The sequence below is a fragment of the Pristiophorus japonicus genome, chromosome 1, assembly GCF_044704955.1.
Source record: "Pristiophorus japonicus isolate sPriJap1 chromosome 1, sPriJap1.hap1, whole genome shotgun sequence".
NCBI lineage: Eukaryota > Metazoa > Chordata > Chondrichthyes > Pristiophoridae > Pristiophorus > Pristiophorus japonicus.
Window position 1 is genome coordinate 129,206,344 of NC_091977.1, and position 10,293 is coordinate 129,216,636.

Below are 10,293 nucleotides of genomic sequence, written 5' to 3' on the forward strand. Positions count from 1 at the left end.
CCCTCATGATTGCCAGGTTGCGAAGCATGTAGCAGACGATGATGAATAGGGACACCCGTTCAGGCGAGTACTGTAACACTCCTCCTAAGAACATAGGAACATAAGAAATTGGAGCAGGAGTAGGCCATTTGGCCCCTCGAGCCTGCTCTGCCATTCAATAAGATCATGGCTGATCTGAGCATGGACTCAGCTCCACTTCCCCGCCAATTCCCCATAACCTTTTACTCCCTTATCGCTCAAAAGTCTGTTTATCTCCGCTTTAAATATATTCAATGACTCAGCCTCCACAACTTCCTGGGGCACAGAATTCAAGATTTATAATCCTCTGAGAGAAGAAATGTCTCCTCATCTCAGTCCTGAGCTATCAAGATAGCAGAACCTCTGTTTAAGGATTCCGATGGTCTGCTCAATAATGTTCCTGGTGGTGGCATGACTCTCATTGTAAGAGTGCTGGGCAGGAATGGTGGTGTTGCGGAGGGAAGTCATGATCCAGGTGGATAGCAGATAGCCCTTGTCTCCGAGCAGCCAACCACGACCTTCATTGGGGAGCTGAAACAAACCTGGCACATTGGTCTGCCACAGGATGAAGGCATCATGGCTGCTGCCAGGATAGCGGTCATCAGCGACCATGATTTGGTATTTGTGTGCGCATTCCAACTGCACATTGAGTGAGTGGTATCCTTTCCGGTGTCGGAAGGTCTCCGGATTGGTCAGCGGTGCCCTCAATGCGACGTGGGTATATCCTTTGGCGCCCTCCACCCTGGGGAAGCCTGCTATCCTGAAGAAGCCAGTTGCCCGCTCCAGCTGCTTCTCTCTGGTCATTGGAAATGAGATGTAGTCCCTCCTCCTCTTTTTCAGAGTGTCTGTGACCTGACGGATGGAGCGATGCGTGGCAAACTGAAATATGTTGGAGATGTCTGCTGTGGCTCCTTGGAAAGATCCATTGGTGTAGAAATTCAGGGCAATGGTGACCTTGGATGCCACTGATAGAGCTGTCCTTAGCCTAGTTTGAGACTCCAGGTCTGGCTGCAGGAGATGGCACAGCTCTGTCACCACATCTTTCCTGAATCGCAGTCTCTGCGGATACTGGTCATCAGTGAGGTCGATGTAGGAAACCTGCTGCCTGCTGTCGGAAGACCCTTGCAGCATAGGGCCATCTGCCACCACATCTGTGTCTACATCTTGTTCTGCCACCTTCCTCATCCCCTTAGGCCTCCTGGTCATGTTGCTCCTGACCCTCCGCATCCTGCTGCTGCTGTTGCCTTCTCCTCTCCATGGCCCCCTCTCTCTGCCTTTGCATCTGTATTTGCCAGCGCCGCTCTCTTCTGCGAATCATCCTGCTGAACACAATGTGGAGGAGGCGGTCCACTGCCAGGACTGAGCCAATTACTCACAAGCAGTGGGCTACTCTGCTAATGCTAGCTATTCCAGCAAGGGTAGGTATTGCAGGCTGAACAAACTGAGGCCCAGTAATCGCTGAAGGTGGAATCACACGCAAAAAGTAGAAGGCTTCAACCCAGAAGCAAATTTTGGCCGACCACAGGGCGCCTTTAAATACCGCTGACAGTTCACATTGCCGATTTGACAGAGACAGAAAAAGCTGTCAGTGGCATCGACAAGTGGTTGGGGCAGTGACCAGGCAGTATGCGGACAGGCAGAGCGGATGTCGGTGAGTGGGGTGGTAATGTTTTGCACCTCCAGAAATTAAGAGGGCAATGTCCCGATCGTCGTTGTGACCGCCCTATCTGGGCAGATAGCCTTACCGCCCCGTTACCCCCTCTTAGAGGCAGTAACGGCCCTTAAAAAAGGGGGCAATTTTGACCCCAAACTTCTTATGGTTTAATGTCTCATGAAAAGACAGAACCTCCCACAGTGTAGTACTCCCTCAGTACTGCATTGGAGCTTTAGCTTGCTATACGCTCAAGTCTCTGGAGGGACTTGAACACACAATCTTCTTGACTCAGAGGCAAGAGTGCTACTACTGAGCCAAAGCAACATTCGCTTTAGGAATAAATTGTAAGCAAACAATAGAACTGAAGAGAGCAGTGTATCTATGTTTCATAGATTGTGAGAAAGTGTTTGACAGATTGAAGCCTGAAGGATTAATATGTTGCAGATAGTTGGAATTGTTGGGAAGGCATAAGTCTTATCAGGAATCTTTACTAGGAACAACAATACATAGTAAGAGTTGTTAATGAGCTCACAAATAGACAAAGATCAGGAGAGGAGTGAGATAGGATGTATTATATATTACCCAATCTTTTCAATATATACTCTGACTTCATTGTGAGATACAGCCTGGCACAACCTCAGCATATAAAATACTAACTAATCAAGGGGACAGGATATCAGTCTTCATATAGTTATGAAGGTGATAGGAATGACCTCATCAAAACACAGATGAACCAGCTGGGCCAGACAGCAGCCCCAGGACATGTAAAACAACAACAGTTGCATTTTCACTTAATGAAAGCTTTTTCTGTTTTCACTCTTTGATAATATTTGCAGATACATGAGTGTGCAGGCCATAATATTCCTAGGAAAAGCACAGATACTCATCTCCAACACCCAGTGTGAGGAACTCATGGACTTATTTGTCTCTAAGATTGAGACCAACTGATCAGCTGTCTCTGCCACTTCCCTTCCTTTAGCCCACCGGACCAAACTTCCTCTAAGGTTCCCCCCTATCCTTGCCCTGAACTCGCATCTTTCTCCAGTATCTCTCTGAACTCCCCTCATGTGCTCTCTGCGCTCATCTTGTCCATGAGACCCATTTCCTGCTCCCTCGACCCTATTCCACTAAACTGCTGACCACCCAACTTCCTTTTCTGGCTCCCATGTTAGCGGACATTGTTAACGGTTCTCTCTCCTCGGGTGCAGTCCCCCTCTCTCCTTCAAATCTGCCGTCATCACACCTCTCCTCAAAAAAATCAACACTTGACCCCTCTGTCCTTGAAAACTACCATCTCATCTCCAACCTCCCTTTCCTCTCCAAAGTCCTTGAACGTGTTGTCAGCTCCCAAATCCGTGCCCATCTTTCCCAGAACTCCATGTTTGAATCTCTCCAATCATGATTCCACCCCTGCCACAGTACCGAAATGGCTCTCATCAGAGTCACAAATGATATCCTTTTTGGCTAACTGGTCTCCCACGTTCTACCCTACGTAAACTTGAGGTTATCTAAAACTCCGCTGCCCGTGTCTTAATCGCACCAACTCCCGTTCACCAATCACCCCTATACTGGCTTACATTGGCTGCCTGTTAAGAAATGCCTCAATTTTAAAATTCTCATCCTTGTTTTCAAATTCGGCACGGCCTCCCACTCCCAATCTTTGTAATCATCTCCAGCCCCACAAACCCATGAGATGTCTGCACTCCTCTAATTCTGCCCTCTTGAGCATCCCTGATCTCTATCACGCAACCATTGATGGTTGTGCCTTCAGTGGCCTGGACTCTAAGCCCTCGAATTCCCTCCTTAAATCTCTCTGCCTCTCTACCTCTCTTTCTTCCTTTAAGATGCTCCTTCTAACCGATCTCTGACTAAACTTTTGGTCATCTGCCCTAATTTCTCCTTATGTGGTTCGGGTGTAAAATCTTGATTTGTAACATTCCTGTGAACATAAGAACATAAGAAATAGGAGCAGAAATAGCCCCTTTGGCCCTTCGTACCTGTTCCGTCATTCAATAAGATCATGGCTGATCTTCTACCTCAACTCCCCTTTCCTGCACTATCTCAATATCCCTTGATTCCTTTAATATACAAAAATCTATCGATCTCTGTCTTGAATATATTCAATGACTGAGCCTACACCACCCTCTGAGTGAAGAAATTTCTCCTCATCTCAATGGCCCTGGCTGCTGAATTGGGCTTACTGCCCCTCAAAGGAAGTAGGGCAGGGCAGCATTGTACTGGGGCTGCAGCCCACCACCCAAAACGGAGTGGCTCAGTCCATGCACAAAAACAGATATTGGAGCCGACACGAGAGTTGACAAAACTTCAAAGGTGGCGGTGCAGGCACTGGTGACCTCCTCGCGAAGCTGCCACTGACACCTGCTCACCCCAGCCTTGCGGGCACGGGGCAATATCCCCCGCGGTGTGGAAAGTGGTTGCCGCACGGCGCTAAGGAGTCGCAGCACATGGCGATGACATCATCACTGGTTGCGCGGCGGCCCGAGGCACTACCCGTGGGGCGCGATGCTGCTGTGACAGCGTCTTTGCAAACTCCCGGGCAATTTCCCGGGAGCAAAAGGTATTTTGCGCCCCGTTAGTACACCCTGAAGGCGCTAACAGTGTCGCCAAAAGGGGCAATTTCACCCCCCAAAACTGTACACAATACTCCAGGTGTGGTCTCACCAGTACCCTATATAATTGCAGTAAGACGTCTTTACTCAAATTCTCTTGTAATAAAGGCCATTTGCTTTCTTAATTGCTTGCTATACCTTCATGTTTACTTCCAGCGATTCGTGTGCAAGGACTTCCAAGTACCTCTGAACACCAACAATTCCCAGTCCCTCATCATTTATAAAATACTCTGCTTTTCCAGTTTTCCGACCAAAGTGGATAACTTCACATTTCTCCACATTATATTCCATTTGCCATGTTCTTGCCCATTCACTTAGCCCATTTATATCCCCTTGAAGCCACTTTGCATTGCCCCCACAACTTACATTCCTACCGTGCTTTGTATCATCAGCAAAATATATGACATTTGGTTCCCTCATCCAAATCATTGATATAGATTGTAAATAGCTGAGGCCCAAGCACTGATCCTTGTGGCCCCCACTAGTTACAGTCTGCCAACCCAAAAATGACCCTCTTTTGCTTCTCATAACAGCCTGGGATACATTTCATCTGGGCCTGGGTATTTACCCTCTTTCAAAGCTGCTAAACCCCTTAATACTTCCTCTCTCACTATGTTTATTGCATCTAATATTTCACACTCCTCCTCCCTGATTGCAATGTCTGCATCGCCCCACTCTTTTGTGAAACAAATGCAAAGTATTCATAAAGAACCATACCCACATCTTCTACTTCCACACACAGATTACCTTTATGGTCTCCAACAGGCCCTATTCTTTCTTTCGTTATCCTCTTGCTCGTAATGTATTTGTAAAACATCTTTGAGTTTTCCTTGATTTTGCTTGTCAAAAATGTTTGTTTCCTTTCCTAATTTCCTTTTTAATTCCACCCTGTACTTTCTATACTTCTCTGGAGTTTCTGTGGTATTGAACACTTGGTATCTGTCATAAGCCTCCCTTTTTTTCTTTGTCCTACCCTGTGTACCCCTTGACATCCAGGGGGCTCTAGATTTGTTAGTCCTACCCTTTTTCTGTAAGGGAACATACTTGCTCTAAACCCTTAGGATCTCCTCTGCGAATGCCTCCCACTGCTCTGACATTGATTTACCTTCAAGTAGCTGTTTCCAGTCCACTTTGGCTGAATCACACTTTTGTTCTTAGTAAAATTGGCTTTCCCCCAATTGATAACTTTAATTCCTGGCCTATCTTCATCCTTTTCCATAACTACCCTAAATCTAACTGAATTTTGATCAGTAGCACCAAAATGATCTCCCACTGATATCCCTTCCACCTGCCCACCTTCATTCCCGAAAACTAAGTCCAGAAACATCTCCTCCCTTGTTGGGCTTGCTACTTACTGGCGAAAAAAGTACTCCTGAATGCATTTTAGGAATTGTGCACCCTCTATACCTTTCACATTAATTATATACCAGTTAATATTAGGGTAGTTGAAATCCCCTACTATTACTGCCCTATAGTTTTTGCACTTCTCAGAAATCTGCCTACATATTTGCTCTTCTATCTCACTCTGACTATTTGGGGGTCTATAGTACACTCCCAGCAGTGTGATCGCCCCTTTTTTGTTCTTCAATTCAACACTCATTTGATGATCCTTCCTTCTAACATATCCCTCCTCACAGCTGTAATTGTTTCTTTAATCAATACTCCGACCCCCCCTCCTTTTTTATTCCCCTCTCTATCCCATCTGAAAACCCTATAACCAGGAATGTTGAGCTGCCATACCTGCCCTTCTTTCAGCAATGTCTCAGTAATAGCTTTAAGATCATACACCCAAGTGTCTATGTGCTCTCAACTCATCTGCTTTATTCCCTAGACTCCTTGCATTGAAGTTTATACCATTTAGCACTGCCAAACTCACTCGTATATTTTCCAGCCTTTGTTTCCTCTGCCTTCCAAATTCACTATCTAATTTTCTGCTTTCCAATTCCAGCTTTGCTTCTCCCCATTCTGAATCTACTCTCAGGTTCCCATTCCCCTGCCAAGCAAGTTTAAAACCTTCTGAACAGCAATAGCAAACCAGGCGAGTGCAGTCCCACCTAGCTGGACGTTGGTGGAGAGGCATTAGAGGAGGATGGAGTGGTCAACTGTATCAAAGGCTGCAGACAGGTCTAGAAGGAGAGGAGGGTTAGTTTACCTTTGTCACACTCACAAAGGATGTCATTTGTGACTTTGATGAGAGCCGTTTCAAAACTTTGGCATGTGCGAAAACCAAATTGAAGGGATTCAAACATTGAATTCGTGGAAAGATGGTCATGGATTTGGTATGCGTCAACACGTTTAAGTACTTTGGACAGGAAAGGAGATTGGGCAATAGCTAGCAAGCAAAGTGAGGTCAAGGGTTGTTTTTTTGAGGAGGAGGTAATTACAGCAGATTTTAAGAAGAGGGGAACAGTACGTGAGGCGAGAGAACCGTTAACAATGTCGGCTAACATGGGAGCCAAAAAAGGAAGTTGGATGGTCAGTAGTTTAGTGGGAATAGGGTCAAAAGAGCAGGAAATGGACTGCATGGACAAGATGAGTTTGAAGAGATCAAAGGGGAGATCAAAGAGAAACTAGAGAAAGATATGAGTATAGGGCTAGGGAGGTGGGAGCTGTTATGTATTTAACCATTGGCAACCTGTATCACACCACGACCAGAGGGCCTACCTGTTGGAGTCCCAAGGGATCCCAGCATCCCTTCGGAGCACTGTATATAATCAGGCCACCCACGCAGTACCTGCATTCTGGAGTCTTATTAAAGGAGCTAAGGTCACACTTACTCATTGCTCACAGTACTCAGTTTCGTCCTTTATTATTGGCGACGAGATAACGAATAACCGCACGAAAATGCAAAGAACAGTTGCTATCCTGAAGAAGTTCTCAGAAGGGGACGACTGGGAGGTCTTCGTGGAGAGACTTGACCAATACTTCGTGGCCAACAAGTTGGAAGGGGACGAGAACACTGCCAAATGAAGGGCGATCCTTGTTATCGTCTGTGGGGCAACAACTTATGGCCTCATGAAGAACTTTCTAGCTCCGGTAAAACCAACAACCAAATCCTATGAAGAATTGTGTACGCTGGTCCGGGAGCACCTAAATCCTAAGGAAAGCGTTTTGATGGCAAGGTATCCGTTCTACACGTGTCGACGGTCGGAGGGCCAGGAAGTGGCGAGCTACGTCGCCGAACTAAGGCACCTCGCAGGACATTGCGAATTTGATGGATTCCTGGAACAAATGTTGAGAGACTATTTTGTGCTTGGCATTGGCCATGAGGTAATCCTTCGCAAACTATTGACTGTTGAAACACTGAATCTGAGCAAAGCCATAACGATAGCCCAGGCATTTATGTCCACCAGCGACAACACCAAACAAATTTCGCAGCATAAAGAGGTTTCGGCCAGTACTGTGCACAAAGTAACGTCGTTTTCGAGCAGGAAGATACATGGCAGAACGTACACGCCAGCTGCTGCACGACCCCAGATGACCCAGATTCCGCCATCAATCGTTAATGCGAGGCAGTTAACACCTTGTTGGCATTGTGGAGGTGAACATCGGGCCCATCAATGCTGCTTCAAGCACTATGTGTGCAATGGTTGCAGAACAATGGGACACCTCCAGCGAATGTGCAGGCGAGCTGCAAACCCTGCAAACTACCATGTTGCAGAGGAAAATCGATCCATGGTGGATCAGGCTGAACTAGAGACTCGAACTGACGAGGCAGAAGTGTACGGGGTACACACCTTCACCACAAAATGTCCACCAATTATGTTAAAAGTTGAACTGAATGGAATTCCAGTATCAATGGAACTGGACACGGGTGTGAATCAGTGCATAATGAGCAAATAGGCTTCCGACAGGCTGTGGTGCAACAAGGCACACAGGCCCAAGCTCAGCCCCATTCACACCAAGCTAAGAACTTACACCAAAGAACTGATCCCTGTAATTGGCAGTGCAGAAGTCAAAGTCTGCTATGATGGAGCAGTGCATGAACTCCCACTATGGATCGTGTCAAGGGATGGCCCCACACTGTTTGGCAGAAGCTGGCTGGGGAAAATCCGCTGGAACTGGGACGACATCCGAGCACTTTCGTCAATCGACTACACCTCATGTGCCCAGGTTCTGAGCAGATTTTCATCATTGTTCGAGCCAGGCATTGGAAGCTTCTCAGGGGCAAAAGTGCAGATCTATTTGGTACCGGGTACGTGACCCATCCACCACAAGGCATGGGCGGTACCATATATGATGCGAGTGAAAATGGAAATTGAGCTGGACAGGCTGCAGCGAGAAGGCATCATCGCGCCGGTGGAGTTCAACGATTGGGCCAGTCCGATTGTCCCGGTACTTAAAGGTGACGGCACGGTCAGAATTTGTGGGCACTATAAAGTAACGATTAACCTTTTTTCGCTACAGGACCAGTACTTGCTACCCAAGGCAGACGACCTATTTGCGACCCTGGCTGGAGGGAAGATGTTCACCAAGTTGGACCTGACCTCGGCCTACATGACGCAGGAGCTGGAGGAATCTTTGAAAAGTCTCACCTACATCAACACGCACAAAGGTCTGTTCATCTATAACAGATTCCCATTCGGGATTTGGTCAGCCGCGGCAATTTTCCAACGGAACATGGAGAGCCTGGGAAAGTCGGTTCCTCACACTGTGGTTTTCCAGGCGACATACTGGTTACAGGTCGGGACACCATCGAACACTTGAAGAATCTGGAAGAGGTTCTTAGTCGGTTGGATCGCATGGGGCTCAGGTTGAAACGCTCGAAGTGTGTTTTCCTGGCACCAGAGGTCGAGTTCTTGGGAAGAAGAATCACGGCAGACGGCATCCGACCCACCGACGCCAAGACGGAGGCCATCAAGAACGCGCCGAGACCACAGAACATGACGGAGCTGCGGTCGTTCCTGGGACTCCTCAACTATTTTGGTAATTTCCTACCCGGGTTAAGCACCTAGAACCCCTACATGTGCTATTGCACAAGGGAGACGACTGGGTATGGGGGAATTCACAAGAGGCTGCCTTTGAGAAAGCCAAAAATCTGTTATGTTCAAACAAACTGCTTGTTCTGTATAACCCATGTAAACGATTAGTGTTAGCTTGCAATGCGTCGTCATATGGGGTCAGTTGTGTGTTACAACAGGCTAATGAATTGGGGATTTTACAACTGGTCACCTATGTGTCCAGGAATCTGTCCAAGGCCGAAAGGGCCTACAGCATGATTGAAAAAGAAGCTCTGGTGTGCATTTACGTGGTGAAAAAAATGCACCAGTATTTGTTTGGCCTCAAGTTTGAGCTTGAAACTGACCATAAGCCGCTTATATCGCTATTCTCAGAGAGCAAAGGGATAAACACCAATGCCTCTGCCCACGTCCAAAAATGGGCGCTCACGCTGTCGGCATACAACTATGTAATCTGCCATAGACTGGGCACAGAGAACTGCACTCTCAGTCGGCTACCATTGCCCACCACCAGGGTGGAATTGGCACAGCCTGCAGACTTGCTCATGGTGAAGGATGCATTCGAAAATGAAAAATCACCCGTTACGGCCCGCCAGATCAGGACATGGACCAGCCAGGATCCTTTACTGTCCCTGGTAAAAATCTGTGTCCTCCATGGGAACTGGTCCAGTGTCCCAGCAGAGATGCAGGAGCGATTAAGCCTCAGGCGCAAAGATGAAAAGTCCTTGCAGGCGGACTGTCTTTTGTGGGATAATCGCGTGGTCTTGCCCAAGAAAGGCAGAGAAATGTTCATTCATGACCTGCACAGCACCCACCCAGGCATCGTAATGATGAAAGCCATAGCTAGATCCCATGTGTGGTGGCCCAGCATCGACTCAGATTTATAGTCATGCGTGCGCCAGTGCAACACTTGCTCTCAGCTGAGCAATGCACCTAGAGAGGCACCGCTAAGATTGTGATTGTGGCCCTCCAAACCGTGGTCGAGGATCCACGTTGACTATATGGGACCATTTCTAGGCAAAATGTTTTTGGT

At 47.3% G+C, this 10,293-nt stretch overlaps 1 protein-coding gene across 1 annotated transcript; it reads right to left on the reverse strand.

Annotated features, from left to right (window-relative positions):
• Window positions 1-345: 345 nt before the first annotated feature.
• Window positions 346-1,224, reverse strand: LOC139245538 (putative nuclease HARBI1). The gene has a single exon (XM_070871367.1). The coding sequence runs from the start codon at window positions 1,222-1,224 to the stop codon at window positions 346-348; it is 879 nt and encodes a 292-aa protein (XP_070727468.1).
• Window positions 1,225-10,293: the final 9,069 nt, after the last annotated feature.

Coding starts and splice junctions, on each gene's coding strand:
- LOC139245538 (XM_070871367.1), bottom strand. CDS start 1,224: ATGACCAGGAGGCCTAAGGGGATGAGGAAGGTGGCAGAACAAGATGTA.